At 40.4% G+C, this 18468-nt stretch overlaps 1 protein-coding gene across 1 annotated transcript in view; it reads right to left on the reverse strand.

The window, feature by feature from the left end:
• Nucleotides 1–17075, reverse strand: part of MARCHF11 (membrane associated ring-CH-type finger 11) — a 103224-nt gene extending 86149 nt beyond the window's left edge. The window contains exons 1-2 of the mRNA XM_004423011.3: nt 16533–17075; nt 15175–15330 (exon numbers count right to left, since the gene is read on the reverse strand). Coding sequence (XP_004423068.3) covers nt 15175–15330; nt 16533–17075 — 699 coding nt within the window. The remainder of the gene's footprint in view (nt 1–15174; nt 15331–16532) is intronic.
• Nucleotides 17076–18468: the final 1393 nt, after the last annotated feature.

Raw genomic sequence — 18468 nt, forward strand, 5'->3', positions numbered from 1 at the left:
ACTGTGAAGGCAAATACAGGAAACCCTGGCAAGGTCTCCACGGAGAATACTTATCCTAAGAATGTTCTCTCTTCCTGCATATGTTCATAAATATAACATCTTACTCCCCATGAAATGATCATCACTTTTCTCCCGAATAAAGATTCTTAATAACCCACTTACGCTTATGGCCTTTGAAAGCTAAGGGTTTTAAGTTACGGATGACATTTCCCATCAAATTTGGGGAACTGATTATTCCATTTCGGTTGACTAAGTATCACAAGCTCAAACATAATGTCTCCATATTATTAAAAGTTTTCTGAAGAGGAGGAAGGAGCCTTCACCCTTCAAAACTCCTTTATATTCATATCCTCTGTCAATGGCAAAGATTCAAAAAAGATGTGCTGCCCAGCATCCCATTGTACTGGTTAATGGAAGCCATTTATTTCAAATGGACTTTGGAAGCCCAAATGTCAATTTCTGTAGCTCCAGGAGCAACACAAAAAGTCTTTTCCCTTCTTTACGTCTGTATGACTTTCATAGTGGCCAAGTCATGTACAAACCACTTCAATATCTCCCACTTCCATTACCTTGAAAACTAACGCCTCAAACATTCATTCTCCAAATAGCCAAGTTTCCTAAATGACATTTAGTGAGATAATGGAGCTTCTCTTCAAAACAATCCACCTCAGAAATTGTATGTTTTTCAACAGAAAAAAAATGTACTTATCCAAGGGTAAAATAGGCTCAACATTAGTTTTTTTCTTGTTTTATTATCACTATACTTATAAAAATCAATATTAAAAATAATTATAATTCAAAATAGGCTGAATTTCTCACATATAATAGCTTTCAAGATCCTAACCCCTTGATTATTCGGTAGATTGAACAGTTAGTGTGACAACATAAATAAATATTTTAAATAACTCAAGGAAGAACTAATTGAGCATCTGTGATTCTTAGAATCTAGAATACATTTTTCACTATTCTTTCTCTCTTAATATCTGTCTGATTGTACTCTTCTTCCTTGCTCCTAAAACCAATGTCTTGAATCTTCACCATAACATCCTGGATATACAAGGGATCGAGGAAATTGGGCCACTATCAAGGCTTTTAACATATTGATGCAAATTATAAACCTACAGGCTATAAATATGGATATTTCCAGTTCATTCATGGAAAACTGAAACCCAGAATGAAATGTACTTCAGTAAGAAAATTAATCACAGTAAACATTCACTAATATGCCCTATGTCTAAAAAGTCATATATAAAAAAATTTCTGTTAGTCAAAGATCATGGATTGGTAGCCTGCCTTCATCACTCTATATAAAATTTTAGCCATCCCTTCTCAACATTTCACACTCTCCTTCTTTGCCCTATGTTTTTTCCTTAGCACTTACCACTAACTAATTTACTAATTATTTTACTGGGAATTTTTACTTGTATATTGTCAGTCTCCCTGTCTGGAATGTATGCCCCCCGAGGGCAGGGATTTTATTTCTTTTGTTTACTTTTGTTCATCCCCAGTCCCTAGAACAGTGCCTGGCAACTAGTAAGTAATTAATAAATATTTGTTGGATTATTAAATGGATGAATAAATAAATGAATAAACAACAAATCCCAAATCTGGCAAAACTGTATGCATTACAACTCTTATTCTAACAAGGTTAAAGGTCAGGAATTAATAAAACACCACCATGTGCCAAGAACTTTGAAAATGTTACTTGATTTAACCTTCCCAACAACATTAAGGAATTAATACATATGGTATCACTGTTGGTCACAGGGCTTAGTAAGTGGTTGAGCTAAAATTTGGACCCTGGTTTGCATATTGCTAAAGTCCATGCTTTTTCCATTATATCACATTGATCCTCATATAATCTCAAACCCTCCAGAAGATGTGTAACAAATTTTTAAAAGGACGGGTTTAAGTTACAAAGGCTAATTGTGTCAACATACTCATACTCAGAAGGCTCTGGAGACTTGCAGGAAGCAGTTGACTATGAATGGCAAGAAGAAACTCCCATTTACTAGAAAAGCATAGGGTCCCACAATTCCTCAATCACTCACACCAAGTTTCAGGTGATGGGGGCAGGAGAGGATAGAGAAAAATCACATAGCCCCTTTACAAGTTACGGGAGAGGACAATTGTATAAACACACAGGTTAACAGAATATTCAATTAGGGGAAACACATAATCTCAAACAGCACATAACCACTATGATTGCAGGATCACAGATTCTCCTAAGTTGATAACTTCACAAAAAAATCAAGCTCAACAATGTTTGCTGATTTTCACGATGATCTATTCCAGGAATAACCATATACAGATCCAGACTCCCTTACCCAAGGATCTAACTATATGCTATCTGCAAGAAACACACTTTAGATTCAAAGACCAAATGGGTTGAAAGTAAAAGGATGAAAAAAAGATATATATATAAACAGTAACCAGAAGAGAGCTGGAGTGGCTATACCAATTTCATATAAAATAGACTTTAAGATAAAAATTATTGCTAGAGACAAAGGACATTTTATCATAACAAAATGGTCAATCCATCAAGATCAACACTTATAAATGTTTATGCACCTAATAACAGAGTACCAAAATACAAAAAGCAAAAACTAACAGAATTGAAGGGAGAAATAGACCATTTAACAATAATAGTTGGAGATTTCAATACCCCACTTTCAACTACACAGAAGACCAATAAGGAAATAAAAGACTTGAACAGCGCTATAAACCAACTACACCAAACAGACATTTACAGAACACACCACTCAACAACAGGAAAATACACATTCTGCTCAAGAGTACACAGAACATTCTCCAGGGTAGATCATATGTTGGGCAAAAATCCCTTACCCAAAATACTTTGGGCCATATGTTTCAGAATTCCAAACTGCTTAGATTTTTTTAAATAGGATATGATGTATTTTCTATATATTATGGAACATCCCACACCCTCAGGAGGGTCTACGTTAATATCCTGTAACTAATCACAATATTTCTATGGCAAAATATATGAATATTGACACTAACTGAGATAAATAAAACCTATGAATAGCTTCAAGTCAACTCAGGAGATGTTTTGTCATCAAATAAATTACAAAAATGAAAACAAAATAAACTGTTGCTTCTACTTTCAAAGTATTTTTCAAATGGATCCACTTTGCTTCAGCTGTGCTGCCATCATCTTAGCATGAGCTACTGTTATGTCTTTCCCATGCATCAAGGGAATATTCTAACAGCATTCCTGCTCTCAGCTCAGCCCCTCCAATCTAGTCTCCACAAAGCAACCAAAGGCATCTATTATTATTATTATTATTATTATTATTATATTACTCCTCTGCCTGAGACTCTCCGATGACTTCTCATTGCTCTTAGAATGTGCTTAGAACGTTAGAATGACAAATTCCTCATGATGGCCTATGTGGTAAGGCACAACTCTACTTCCTCAACAACATTTCCTACTCCGCCTCAATCACAGTCTTCTTTTTATTCCCTCCAACACCCCAAGCTCTTTCCTACTTAGTCTTTGGTTTAGCTGCTCGCCCTTCCAGAATGCTCTTCAAAGAGTTTTTCAAAGGTGGGATCATCATCAACCTTTAGGTCTAAGCTCAAACCGTCGCCTCTTCAGAATGACTTTCCCTACACCTTCTATCTAGATACACTTGGGCTTCTCCATACTCATTTGTTTTTTTTTAATAAACTGAGTTTTGGAGTAGTTTTAGATTTACATAAAAGTTGCAAAGATAGTATAAAGAGTTTCCATATGCCCTGCGCACAGTTTCCCCTATTGTTAACATCTTACATTACTATAGTACACTTCACAACTAATAAACCAACAGTGGCACATTACTATTGACTAAGCTCCACGCTTTCCTAGGATGTCACTAGTTCTTCCCTAATGTCCTCTTTCTGTTCCAGAATCCCATCCAGGACATCAAATTACATTTAGTCATCACATCTCCTTAGCTTTCTCTGGTCTGTGACAGTATCTCAGGCTTTCCCTGTTTTTTCTTCACAGTGTTGAAGCGTACTGGTCAGGTATTTTGTAGACTGTCTCCCAGTTTGCATTGGTCTGATGTTTTTCTCATGGTTAGACTAGGGTTATGGGATTTTAGGAGGAAGACCACAAAGGTAAAATAGTCTCATCACATCATATTAAGGGCGTTTTAGCAACATCACTTACCACTGAAAATGTTAAACTTGATCACCTGGCTAAAGTAGTGTTTGCCAGTCTTCTCCACTGTCAAGTTACTCCCTCCACCCCTTTTCCACCCTGTAACCAACTTACCCTTTGGAAACATGTCACTAAGCATAGCCCACACTCAAGGGGTAGGGAGAGTTGAGCTCCACCTCCTGGAGGGGGCAGTATATAAATAAATTACTTGGAATTCTTCTGTGAAGGAGATTTATCTTTTCTCCCCCGTTTACTTATTCATTTAATCATTTATTTATATTGGTATGCACTCACGGATGTTTATACTATAGTTTGAGTTATAATCCAATACTACATGATTTATTTCATGGCTCAAATTGTTACAGTTTTAGCCTCTGGGAACTCTTCTAAGTTGGCTCTTCTGTCCCTTTGCTATGCCCTCACCTTTTTGTTCTTTGAGCACTTTTTTACTTTCTAGTACAAGATACTCCAGTCTCATCTTGTATAAGAATAGCATATTATATGAGACTGGTTCCTTTTACTGGAGAATGGTATTAGAAACTAAAATCTGGTGCTAGATGAGCTCATTACTGCTGGTGTGTCACTGCTTTTAGGCCCTCTCAACAGACAGAGCCAGGACATGGATGTGTGTATACTAACACATGCATAAGCACATATCTATAAATACTTCTACATGTAATCATTTGTATCTATATTAAGCAAAACATGATTTTATACTAATGTGTCCAACTCTAATCCAGTACCACATGGCTCATTCTAGTATACTCTTTTTTAATCATCCAGTTTATTTTCCTTAGAGTTATTAATATAATCTATAATCACCTAGTTTTTAAAATGTATTCACTTATTTACGGTCTGTCCCTCACCACCAAGAGCTTAAATTTAGAAGCAGAGGTCTTACCTGTTTTAACCAACTCTGTAGCTCTAGGGTCTAGAACAGTGCCTGCTACATGGTAGTGGTTAATTTGTTGAATAAATGAAAAAATAATCAATAGAAAAGTATTTATATATAATTCATAGTAGAAAATAACAAAGATGAAACGTTTTAAGTCTACCCCTTGACATGAGTAAAATCATCTTCTAGACCAAAAATAAACACATATAAATCCATCACTATGCCTTATTATATTAATAATCTCCATGCACTCATTACTTGGCATTGAAATTGTCCCCACAGGCAACTCAAGGAATGGTTGGTGTTTTTCCACTAAAGTTTACTGTAGTTGAGCTTAATCATGTTCAAAATAAAGTAGCATATTTCTATCTCAAATTTCCTTCTCTGTAACAGATACTATCTTCAGTCTCAGTAGGGTGCAGATCAGAGAGAAGAGGCAGACAGGACATGGGGAACTCATCACCAAATGTTTCACCAAATTACACAAAACTGTTTCAATATCTAAGAGTCTTTCCCTCCATAGTTTAAGAAGCATGTGTCATCCAAAGCTACTCAACAAATTTTGGCAGAATTAGCTGTACTCTTGTCAGCTTAACATTTTTTCATTTCTTTCTATAACTTCTCAAATTGCTGAAAAGTCTCATCTAGATCTGAAAATGACTTTAATAGAAGCTATGGCAGTATGACTGAGAGTCCATCATGAAAGGTAAAGGAAGACAGTTTGGAAGGGGATTGAAAAGTGGTTTTGAATTCAAGATTTTCTTTCAACTTTCAGGTATGAGCTTGGGTATGCGTGGTCCTAGAGAATACAACGTGGGCAAGGATCACCACCCCTATTCATTGTGTCTTTCTCTTCTAAAGACTGGAGCTTGCCCTGGAAACTTCCTATCTACTTGCCCCTACTAAAAAAACACAAGGCAGATGTTGTCAAGAAATGGAAGAAAGAGATAGATGGAAGATAAAACAAATATATACAGAATGTTCAATATATACCTGGAAAATCCTGTACTCTTTCCTACTCTATTATACATTTTTTTATATTCTTTATTTTTTCTTTAATAGAGAGGCCACTTACAAAAATATTTATGTAAAAATATGCAAATGTAACAATAGAAAAGAAATTAATACTGGGGAGAAAGTAGGGGAAGAGAAAAGAGTGAAAGTATTTCCTGTGGCTTCTGGAATATTCTTTGACAAGAATATAAGCAAAATTCCCTGACACTTCTGAGAGATGTTATCCTTCCTAAAATCTTTTTTTTAACAGGCTGAACAAACCAAGGCAAGCCTAGGTCAATTTCTTGAAATAGTTCCCTGTTTATGTGAACTATTTTGTCACTCGAAGTATGACACAAATGAGTGTCACGGCACAACTGCAGTCCATATATAACAAAGGAGTGCCTAGAGGGTTCCCAAAATAAGAGCTAGATGCTTACAGGGAGGGCCCCAGTGCCCAAATTAAACTTTGGCCACTTGCACATAATTGGCATACCAAAATGAGAAACCAAACCAAAAGGCACCTCAAGCAACGGAGCTCTGTTACTATGATAAGGATACAATGCTCAGGTGTCATCAGTCAAAATGAACTATCTTGAAGAGATAACAATGAGAGAGACAGCAGGTTTCTAGAGGGTAGTTTCAGAGCATATCACACCTAAAGGAAGGATGGAATAAGAAATGTCTCCTCAATAAGGTCTCTTATCAACTTTGCCTACATAGAAATGCTTCCTGGTTTTTGTCACATCTACCCACAAGACTGCTTCCAGCCCACCTCTACTTCTATGGGACTTCGTTTCGCTAAATCACGTAGAACAGCTGTTGAATTATGAGTTATGCTCACAAGGAAGACGTTGTCAAATATCCAAGGATATAGAAAGCACAAGCCACAAGGTAGTTTTTCTTGGCCGAGTCCTCAGTGTCTACCATCCATTTACTTGTAACTGTAGGCGATTATCTCCTCTTCAGTCCACTCCCTGCCCCGTCGAAGGGCTGGAAGCACTCTCACTTTGCCCTCAGAGTCATCCCATTCTACTCTTAGAAGGTCCAAAAATAGAAGGAAGCTGAGTGTCCTTTGTTCCAATCCCTTTAGCAAACATCAGTCACATCCCAGCAAAGCCACACACCCAGGCAAAGCAGGAAATGAGCAAGGAAATAGTCTATTCTCTTGCCACATCTCCCTATGTTGGAGTATTGTATTCACCAGTAGAAAATCATTTTTGAAATTATGTTACAACTGTATAAACTGCTCATCAAAAAAAAAACTCACCTTGTTTTCAGCCAGGTGGCAAATTTCAGACCAAAAAAATTATACCCAGTAGAAATTCTTAGCAGCTCATCTATACCCATGATCATAGCATAAAATTTCCAACAAATTCTCTGAACAAACGCTAGATGAAATCCTTCAACCAGTGACAACCTCAAGAAAGCAAGTGTGTCACACATGGGTAATTTCACATTCACTGAGTCTTTTTTCATGACATTTTATTTTTTGAAAAGAACAGATATGTCTCAGTGGGAACTTTTTTTTTTTTAATTCTTGGTTTTTAAAAATAGATCCCACTCTTAAGACTTTTTCCTGTGGTCTAAAAGGCTGAACATATTTGCCCAGGCAGATTCAGAAGATGATTATTAGAAGGTCAACTTAAGAACAACTTGAAAATTAAAGACCAGTAGATGACTAATGTGTGAGCAATGAAGGCAACATGATTTAAGAAATTCTCACTGCAGAAATGTGAACAAGACCCCCATGTTTCTGTCCACCTTACTAAAACACTTGCTTATGCATGCATTCATTCATTCGTTCGTTCATATCACAAATATTCACCAAATGCCCACAAAGTGACCAAGAAAGTGAATCTCAAGCTATATTGAGCTACGTTACTTAATTTGTTCTAAAACCTATCTCATTTTCTGCTATGCTTGCTCTCCTAGAAGGCAAGCTTGGAAACCCCAAGCAAACTGAAACAATATCCTTTTAAGACTTTCAAAAGGCGATATTCTCAGCACACCTGCGGACTTGCAGAGAGCCTGGGAGGACTTCTTTTAGGGACAGACCTGCGAGCATTCTCTAAAATGCATTCCAGAACTCACTGAGATGAGAGGGTGGCTTGTTCCAGGGACACTGAAGGCTTACTCCGAGATATCCTGCCTTCTACTTCTAACTTAACTAAAGCTACTCTTGGAAATTTAGGGTTTGAGTCTGATAGAACCAAGAAACTGTCTGGAAGAAACAACAGTTTTAATATTTAATATTAAGAAGTTAATAGCATTTCATAATGGACCTAACAGTGCCACGATTTTCTAAGTGATATAAGTTTATGATAATGTCACTCAAAATTACAAAGAAACATACAAAAATTTAAAAACACTTTACCCATTTAATTTTATAAGAGGTCCATTAACACCTAGGTCCATATCAATACTCCATTTATTTAAATCAGGGGTTGGCAAAATACTGCCAAACCCCAGTGGACCAAATCTAGCTCACCACCTGTTTTTGTGTAGCCTATGTGTTTTTAAATTTCAACTAGTTGGGGAGGGCGGGAATCAAAAGAAGGATACTATTCCCTTACACATTAAGGTTATGTGAAAATCAAATTTCAGGGTTTACAAGTGAAGTTCTACTGGAACACAGCCATGCTCATTCGTTTATATAAAGTCTAGGACTGCTTTCGCGCTAGGAAAGTAGTTATAATGGCCCTCAAAGCCTAAAATATTTACTATCTGGTGCTGGACAGAACAGATTTGCTGACCTCTGGTTTAAATAACAAGATAAATGTTATCAAGTGAAGACATTTTGGAGCCAACAAGGTTCCTCTATCCAACCACTTGCCACCCTCAAATCTACCTGCCACCCTAACTTGGTTTGACCAGTAAGTTTGCCAAGCTCCACCCCAGAGGAGGTTCTTACTTCTACAGGCAGCTGGGTGGAGGGGCCAAGAGAGCAAAAAAGATAAAGATGTCAAAAGGGAAATACTAAAAAGAGCCAAAAAAATGTAGAAAAGCAGATGTGTGTAGAGAAGAAAGTTCTCATCTATCGGGACCACATCATCCCTAATCCTCTCTCTATAAAGGTTAAAAGCAAATGCCAGCACACAACACCCTACATGGCCTCCATCTCTTTGTACCACCTTCTCAGAACCATCTGGCTTTGAGACAAATTGTAAAATCACTGTACACACGGCCAGAAAGTGAATAAGTTGGCTATAGCAGTAAACAAAGTATAATTTACATATTTTATTCAGCAGAGAATCATTAATCAGTTCTAGTGAGTATAATGAAGATTCATGTGTCCTGAGAAGTAGTAAGCAAATGAAACAAAAATAATTTCAAAGACGAGGAAATTGTCTCTTGATGTGTTCTTTGTTTATTTTGACATTTTTAATTACCTATAATATACGCTAGCATATGTATTAAAATATTACATTTTAGCATTATTTCTCAGTTGTTCAGGCATGGTAATGAAGAGCTTCCCCTCAGCTTGTCTTTTGCTATTAAACTTACAGAAAACATTAGTGACAGCAACAGAGAAAAAAGAAAAGCGGTGGCTCACCATGTCAACTAGGTTGTATGTATGAAGACATTTTTAATCCACAAAATGCCTTGAAATAGTATTTCAAATGACAGCATGCAACTCGGATAAAATAATGCTCTGATGTTTTCTTAATACATTTCAAAATCACAGCCAATTTTCAATGATAATTTGTCAGCTTCTCCTGGCGCATCAGCCACATCATGAGAGCAACTTCATCGCTTCTGAAGGTGGAAATACCCCTTTCACGACAGAGCCCCATTTAGGAAAATAATGACCACGGGGGTCTCCAGAAGTTAATTAAAGTTCTATTAGCACTTCACAAATAGGTCCAGAAGTTGTACCTTAAAACAACAGCCGAGATGAGCCCATCTGGTGCCAACTTCCTCTCTAATTCAAGACTAACATGGTGAATCCCAGAGTTTTAAGAACATGGATAAAAATGAAAAATATTCTCAAGCCATTCTCCTTCCTAGGAGATGTCCCGGTCATTCTTACCGCTATGAGAAGAGCTGTTGCTGACAGCACACTGTTAAGTGTTTAAAGGAAAAGCAGTAAGTGGAAGGCTAATAAAAATGTTAGAGGCTAGTAAAAGTGGTCAGGGGCCTAATACCTGCGAAGGTATATGGCCCACACGCAAGTCTCAACCCCTTCCCAGGCAAGCCCTTCCCTGGTCATTTCCTCTTGTGCTCTGAGTAATGGAGGAGGAGGAAGGAAAGCTGACGGCCACCACTATCCGCTGTGAGCGCCCCTTTGTGATTGTCCCCCAGGGATCTGGGGCTTCTTGGACCTCCTGCCTACTCACACACACCCCACCCAACACGAGGCTTTCCAGAGTATAAACAAACAATGGCTGCCCAATGACACAGAATAGCACTGCCCTGTGCTTGGCCACATGTAAAAACGTCTCATAAATGGGATTATGAGCAGATGTCAATAAAGACTCACGGGCAGGGACATCTGGAGAGTAAAGTTCTCATGTGCTGAGATCATTATATCTCATTACACCTGATTTTTAAAATGCTGATTCATTCATTCTTTATGATAGCAAATTTGATCAGAAACCAAGATGGGCTCTCCAAGAAAAAGAAGGGAGTTAAAATATAGGAATAAAGAATGATATGGCAAGAGGAGTCATTAACTTCACTTTGGTGGCAGCAGACTGAAGGCAACAACAGGGACCTGTGAGCACTGTTGCTGTGAGCAATTGAAGGTCCCCATCTATTAGTTGATTGAACAAGTAAAAAGAATCAGAACCCATACTGAAACATCACCTACTATGTTCTGGGCACTATTCTAAGCTATACTATATTTATATAGTATATATAAGCTATACTATATTTATGTATATAAATATGTATATTTACGTATATATAATATGTAACATATATTTATGTATTTAATCCTAAAAATAATGTATAAAATAGGGGCCATTATTATCTTTTAAAGATGGGTAAACTGAAACACAAAGAGTTAAGTAACTTGTCCAAGGTGAAGTAGCTATTACCTTCAATTTACATAGTATTTTTCTATGTTTGGGCAGTACGGTCCGTCTTTAATAACAAGTTTTAAGTTTCCTGTAAAATATTTTATCTAGTAAATGTTATCTCTTCAAACATCTATATTTCTTGATAAAGTACTGAAGGCATCCATAAACTTGAATATAGCTTAATTAGTTTATAATGTCACCAACATCTCAAAATAAATTTGATCTATGTTCTTAGATTCCACTAATTTTATACCATACTACGAGATTCAAAACAGAATTAGCTTTTACTCTTAAAATATCATTAATGCATCATCTCGAATACATTAATCAATAAAATGGATTCTGCAAGTAGGTAGGAAGGTAAATGCATGTTAATTACTTCAAATGTCTTAATTAACTCCTACTGCTAATGATACAGCAATTAAGGTTTAAATATGTTGTAGAGGATACATCAGTTTTCTATCGGGTCATGTTGCTGAGTATCACTGAAATCCAATGAAATGGGGAGGTTTAGACCCAAATTCTCAAAGAATTCTAATCTCAACAAGAAAAACAAGTAAAACTAAGGTTTTAGACTCATTGCAGCACGTTTCCCTCACACACACCTGATTCCCGGTTAGTTGCTCCTTTCCCTGCTCTGTCCCCAAGTCCCTCTGAGCACCAGGAGGTACAATGTGGTAATCATCACTTGTGAAAGTGCTGGAGGACACGCACCAAGCACCACTGACGGAATCAACCTCCCAAACATTTGTTTAACCTTCTTTGTTTCTGAGCCCTGGGACAGAAGTTATGGTGGTGCCTGCTGACCAAGCTGGGCCTGATGAAGACCAAACGCAGAGACCAGGGTAGGTTCATAGAGCCATTTTAGAAGCTATCTCCTGCGGCAGATTAAAGATGACCACTCTACTTAAAGGAAGGAGACATGGAGTCTATTTTCCCTTCTCTTGAATCTGGGTTGGTCCTGTGACTTGTTTTAACCAAGAGAATGCAGCAGACATGAAACCATGTGACTTCCAAGGTTGGGCCTTAAGAGATCTGTAACTTCTACTATCATGCTCTTGGAACCCAACTATCATATTGTGAGATGCCCAAGTTGCGTGGAAAGAGAACTGAGGCGCCAGCTGACAGCCCCAACTGAGCTTCCAGCCAACAGCCAGCACCAAGATCAAGTCAAATGAGTGAGCCATCTTGGATGTTCCAATCCAGTCAAATCTCTTGATGATTACAGCTCCAGACTGACACCACATGGAGAAGACCGTCCCAGCTGACCTCAATCAACCCAGACTCTTCAGAGATAATAAATGAGGGTTGTTTAAACCACTAAGTATTTGATATGGTTTGTTATGCAGCAATAGATAGTCAAAGCCTTTCTAGACCATCTTAGAGACCCGGGCGGAAACTAGATCCTGCTTGACTCAACATTACACAGTATAAGTCATGAAAGACCCAGAAACTCAGGGTGACTATGATGGAGTTGAGAAGAACACTTTCCAATATGGGGCACAGTGGCTAAGACCATGGACCCCGGAGCCAGACCGACTAACTTTGAATCCTGGCTTTGCTTTTTACTAGATATGTACCTAGTAAAGTTACTTAACTTTTCTGTGCCTCAGTTTCCTTTTGCATAAAATAGAGATAATAATATTCCCTACGTCATAGGTTTCTTATGAAAATTGAATATCAGTATCAGTATATGTTAAGCACTTAAAACAGTGCCTGGCACAGAATAAGTGATCAGTAAATGTTCTCTTAGTTTCATTATTTATTCTCTATTCTGTTCTACATCCCAGCAACCACCCACTCATGGGGATGGGAGGGCTCTATACTTAGGACAGAAGGATACTGAAAATGAAGGAGAGGGTCATAACATGCATCCTATTTGATCCCGCACCATGAGGAAATGGATCTCTACCATGCCATAAAGCGTGAGTGTGATAGATGCTAAATCTAATTGGCCTCACACCGGCAAGGGAGAAAACCAAAAATCAGAGTAAATGCTCAGTTTGTGGATCATCTATCACAGAAATGTCAGACGATTAAGCCAACTTTATCTGAGAATAAACTACTTCAAAGTATGAGAATCTACACTTTGGGAACCCTATATCTGATTTCTGTTCATTAAGATTACTGAGTTTTATATGCATATAATATAGTCCTAGAAAGTTATTTTCTTGGGCATGATCTGAACTATCATCATCACATTCATATCAACTTTGTTTCTAAATATTATTTTCTAGTTCACTGCAACAAACAGATCTGATTATAGATCATCGTAATACTTGCATATGTCGTAATAACCCTAAATATATTAGTAATACTGGGTTAATTTTTGGGTTTTGGTTATTTTTGTTTTGATTTGATTTTTTGGTCATATCATATACATATTTGGGGGAATTGCTTTAGTTAAAAGAAATATTGAATGATTTTTTTTAATGAAGCAAAACATAGTGGTAATCAATTCATTTTGCTATAGAATTAGAATTAGTAAATTGTATTTTTTGCCCCAGCCCTGTGTCTCTTCTCTATTTTAAAATTATATCAAGGACCTACTTCTATTTACTTCAAAGTAATCATCCCAAGTGAATTAACACATAGCAGCCACAAGTTAAAGTTTTTGAAATACTTAGCATTCTATTTCAGCTCTTGAACATTCGATCACAGCACGTCTCATGGGACTTTTCTCTGCATCCCCAAAGCTCTCCATTTCTCATCTCCACATATGTCTATTCATAAAATTACTGTAGATTCAATTGTATTACTCTTATCCTGGTCTTTGGACCTGGTTCCATCTGTTTTTCAAGACCACTATAATGGATCCATAAATTGACACCCAAGTAGCTCAATCAATTAGCGGTTCTGGGAAAACGTGTCAGGTGTATGCCTATCTTCAGCATGCTAACATCACTCATCCACATTAGTTACCCTTCTTTCCAAATTATTTATAAGCCTTAGGTCAGCTTGAGAAAATTCATATTTTCATTTCACGCTTGCTAATCATGCCTTAAATGGTGAGTATCAGAGATGCAAATTAATTGCAAACTATATGAAGGAGGCAAATTAACAACCATGAAATATAAATTATTAATGCAGTAGTAATTCAGCTTCCAGGTTCCTTCTGCAAATACTAACAATTTCACCTATTTTATATGGCTCAATGCATACTAAATTTGGTAATTTAAATAGAAACAGGCAACACTAGATTTTATTACTTTCTTTTCCTCCTAACTTTTTAACTCCTTCTTCCTTTTCTATTACCTCCTTTGTCTCTGTGTTTTGAACCCTACTTTTTTACGTCTGCTTAACTTCAGTGCCACGTCACTACCAGATCTCATCAATTACACACTATTATGCTTTAGACGGCATTCTGAATATTTTGTATTTTACATTACACCAGTCTATTCAAAGAACTGAATCAGTTCCACCATGAAAAAAAAAAATCAAAGCATCTGTAGGGTTAGGATTGTATTATTATGTGATTATACACAATAAGCTTAAGAATATATACAATTTCAGTAGTATTATTGAGACTAATTGTTGGGAATGCTTCTGCACGCACTATGTAGTTGAACACAGCAAAGAATGAAACTAGCCAAAATTAAACTGTGAAAAAATCTCATATGAAAAAGAAAGCCTGGTTAAGTGAAAAGAGTGTTCAGATTAGCACTAATAGATTCAACCAAAGTTTCCAGACTAGTAAAATTTTGCTTTACTTGCACCTGTTTTCCATAAATGGAGACCAGCCAGGGCTTCAATGCTTAAATTAAAAATATTACTAAAATAAATGGTGTAACATTTCTAATTCATAACATTGATTTAATTGGAGTATAAGACATTTACCAACAAGGATGGGTATAATCTCATCAATAAACAACAAATTAATAAAGGAAATCATTTGAATAAAATGTCTTTGGAGTTTCTCAGATAAAAATCTCACAGATTTCTCAAAGCACATCTCTACAAATTCTAAATCTTGGTTTCACCGTCATTCGCATAAAATGTTTTTAAGTAGTATATGTAAATATCCTTACTAATAACTCAAGTGTACTTATGTTTAGCAAAATTATTTCAGGGGAAAAAATGTCACATATGCTTACCTGGCAAGGTTGTTTCATTTTAATGGCTATAACATGGTATCTATAGCAGCAGAGTTCGCAGGTCCAGGAACCCCTCTCACTGATCCACTTCAGCAGGCACAGCTGATGTGTATACCGGACGGACCCATCACATCGGCAGGGGTTTAACAGCTCCCCCTGAAAAGAAAACGGCTCACCATGAATAGTTGTGCTTGTGCCTCTATTTTAAAAATCTAACACCTGCTTTCTTTTCTTTCACAGCCATTTACCCAGGATACAAGCATCAAACTCTACCCTAGAAAATGAAATTAAATTTTTATATCTCTGATGGGAATGAAACTAAAGTCTTAAAACTATTTCAAAGATATTGCTTAGAGTTATGACATAAATGTTCTATCAACATACAAAACGTCTGCAAGATATAGCTCCCAGTACCCTTGGGGAAAAGCTGTACTATTAAATCTCTTTAATAACTTTTAAGTGGATGGTCAGATGCATTTCCTCTGCAGTTATTCTTAATCATTGCTGAAGAAGAAATGCATGGCATCCCAGAAAGTAGCCTGCAATAGCATTATGCTTTTATTTTTTTCTAAATGTAGCATCATAAATATTGACTTAGGGCACTATATTCCTGAAAGCCTGCATATTCTTACGCAATTTCCTTACTTTTAAAAATATTAAGCCTAATGTTTTCTCAGACCACACATTTTGTAAGATCTATTATCCTGTTGTCTCCATGATTACTCTCTAGAAGTTTGCATGCGCCTCTAATGGAGTTTATAATTTTAGAATTGTGTTTCTAACAAAATATAAAGTACATTGTTGGCTAAATAGCCTTCTTTCACAAGGTCAAAGTACATTCCCATTTCTCTTGTAAAAACTGTACCACACTTTTCACATCAGTGAGATGAAGTCACCAAAATTTGCAATAAGGAAAGACCCTGCCCTTTTGGTTTTGACATGACTCACCCCCAGTTTGTATTCTAAGAGCATCTGTCTCAGGATACATTTGTAGAAAGAGGAAAATTGGTTTGTTGCTAAGTATAAACCAAAATCCATTTAGTAATTCACAAAACAGATACTTATGGCATTATCATTAAAGCACCTGAGGAATGTGTAACCGCAAGACCAGGTAGGAAAAAAGAGTGTAGATCACTCTGTGTTCACCACCGGGGCATTTTTATCTGTCTTCACAGAAGGGGAAAGGGAACGCACAGCGGCCACTGCTCAGTTGGCTGGACCTGACATGCCCGGCAGCAGAGGAACGAGGAGGCGAGCGCTGTCCGTGGTGCTGAAAGGTCGGCCGTCGCGGACAGACAGCGGCCCAGCCGCGACCCGAGCCCACCGCCAGCTGCCGTGGGGGTCCCGCCGGGCCTTACCTGCTCGGCGCCCTGAAAGCAGATCTTGCAGATGGGCTGGTGGTGCTGGTGCTGGTGCCCGGCGCGCTGGTCGCCGCCGCCACTGCTGCTGCTGCGGCTGCTACACACCGAGCGCGTCTCGGGCTGGTCGCCGGCGCCCCGCCGCTCGCCCTCCCCGCCCGCGCCGGCCTCGGGCTCCCCGGGGCCGCCCTTCCCCGCCGCCGCCTCAGGGACCGCCGCCTCTGGAAGGCGCCTCGGACCTTCCCCGGAGTCGCCAGCTGCCGACACCTCCTGGCCGGCGGGCGGCAGGGGCAGCGGCGGCGGCTCGTCCTCGCCCCTGTGCCGCGGGACCACCGCCGTCGGCGGCTCGTCGAGCCCCGCGGCGCGCTCGGGGGATGCAGGCGGCGCGGGCGGTGGCGGCAGGTAGCGCGGAGGCGCGGGGACCGAGGCCGGCTCTCCCGGCGGCGGCGGCGGCGGCGGCGGGGGAGGCGACGGGGGCGGGTCGGCGTCCCTGCTCTCCGCCCCGCGGCGCCGGCTGCCGCTGTGGCCGCCCTCAAAGCTCATGGTGGTGCCGCCGCCGGCCTCCTGCCAGCCCGGCTGGCGGGCCGGGCTCGGGCTGCAGCCGAAGGTAGACCAGAGGGCGTGGGGGAGGGATGGAAGGAGGGAGGAGGGTGAGGAGGGGGGACCGGGGTGCCAGGGGCTGGGGGCGGGACGGGGAGGAGACGCGGAGGGCCCGGCGGCGGCAGGGGCGGCTGCTCCGCGGAGCCGCCGGCTCGGCTCTGATGGAGGCGGCGCGGAACTCCGCTGCGCGTGAGAGCCGCGCCGCGGGGGCGGGGGTGGGAGAACGAGGAGTGGGGAGGAGCAGCGCAACGGAGGGGTGGGCCGGGGAGGGGGCGTATGGAAGGAGCTGGCGCGTGGCCGGGGGGAGGAGCGGAGGGGGCGCTCCGGCGGAGGGGGGATGTGGAGGGAGGCAGGTGCGAGCCCCGGGTGGGGTGCGGGGACAACCGGCCGGGATTCGGGGTTGGAGGGGGGATCCCTCAGCCGCTTCCACCGACTCCGACCCCGCCCCGGGGCCGCTCACGTCGGTTCCGGGGCGGATTACCCCTCTCCAAACGGCGCGCACTGCGGCTCTCGTGAGCGAGCGGGGAGGGGTCGGAGGCCGCGGGTCAAGAAACCGTTACTGGATGGGCAAGTGCGATTCGGTGGCGCCAGGGTGGGTGGGGCCAGGGTGGTCTAACTGGACACCCGCGTGGGAGTAGGGGCGCGGGAGGCGGGTGCCCTGGGCGCGCCCGAGTGCGCTGAGCAGGGGCGCGGGAAAGAGCGCACGGGTCCTGAGGACTAACTGCCTCTGCCTGGCGATCGCTCCCAGCCCTCAGAGCCCTCTGCTTCAAGGGCACTCGCACTGATCCAGCAGAGCCCTAAAAACAGAAGTCTTTGGAGCCTATGTTCTCCCTCTGTCCTCCTCGCCCCCTCTCTCCTGCAGTGAGTGTCCCGGTTTGTTTGTAAATATCTTGGTGACATTGTAAATATCTTGGGTCATTTCCTGGAGTAATTCTTCCTAGTGACCCTGGTGCCAACGTTCTGTGGCGCGTGGTCACTTTCATCCTTGCCGTGTAAAGGACTCAAATGCCATCCCTCCTTCTCCCGGAGAAGTGGCTGCAACCTCTAGTCTCGGTTTTATGCACCCCGAAGCCAGTTTCTCTATAACTCTACTCCGCAAAACCTCTCTAGGACTCTCTTCCAGCAGGCAACACTCTCCTCAGTCTTTTCCAAAAATAAACTAACTTACCTGCAGGGAACTAGACGGAAAACCGTGCATATGCAGTAGTTTCCAAATTCGTATGGTGTAAAATCATAAAGCACTGGATTTATGCTCTGCAATGTGGCTATCCAAATCAATGGTGATTTTCACTAGTGTAACACCTTAACGTCTTTGACACAATCGGCTTTCTCTCAG

This window comes from Ceratotherium simum, chromosome 18, assembly GCF_057802395.1.
Source record: "Ceratotherium simum simum isolate JZ-2026a chromosome 18, ASM5780239v1, whole genome shotgun sequence".
Taxonomy (NCBI): domain Eukaryota; kingdom Metazoa; phylum Chordata; class Mammalia; order Perissodactyla; family Rhinocerotidae; genus Ceratotherium; species Ceratotherium simum.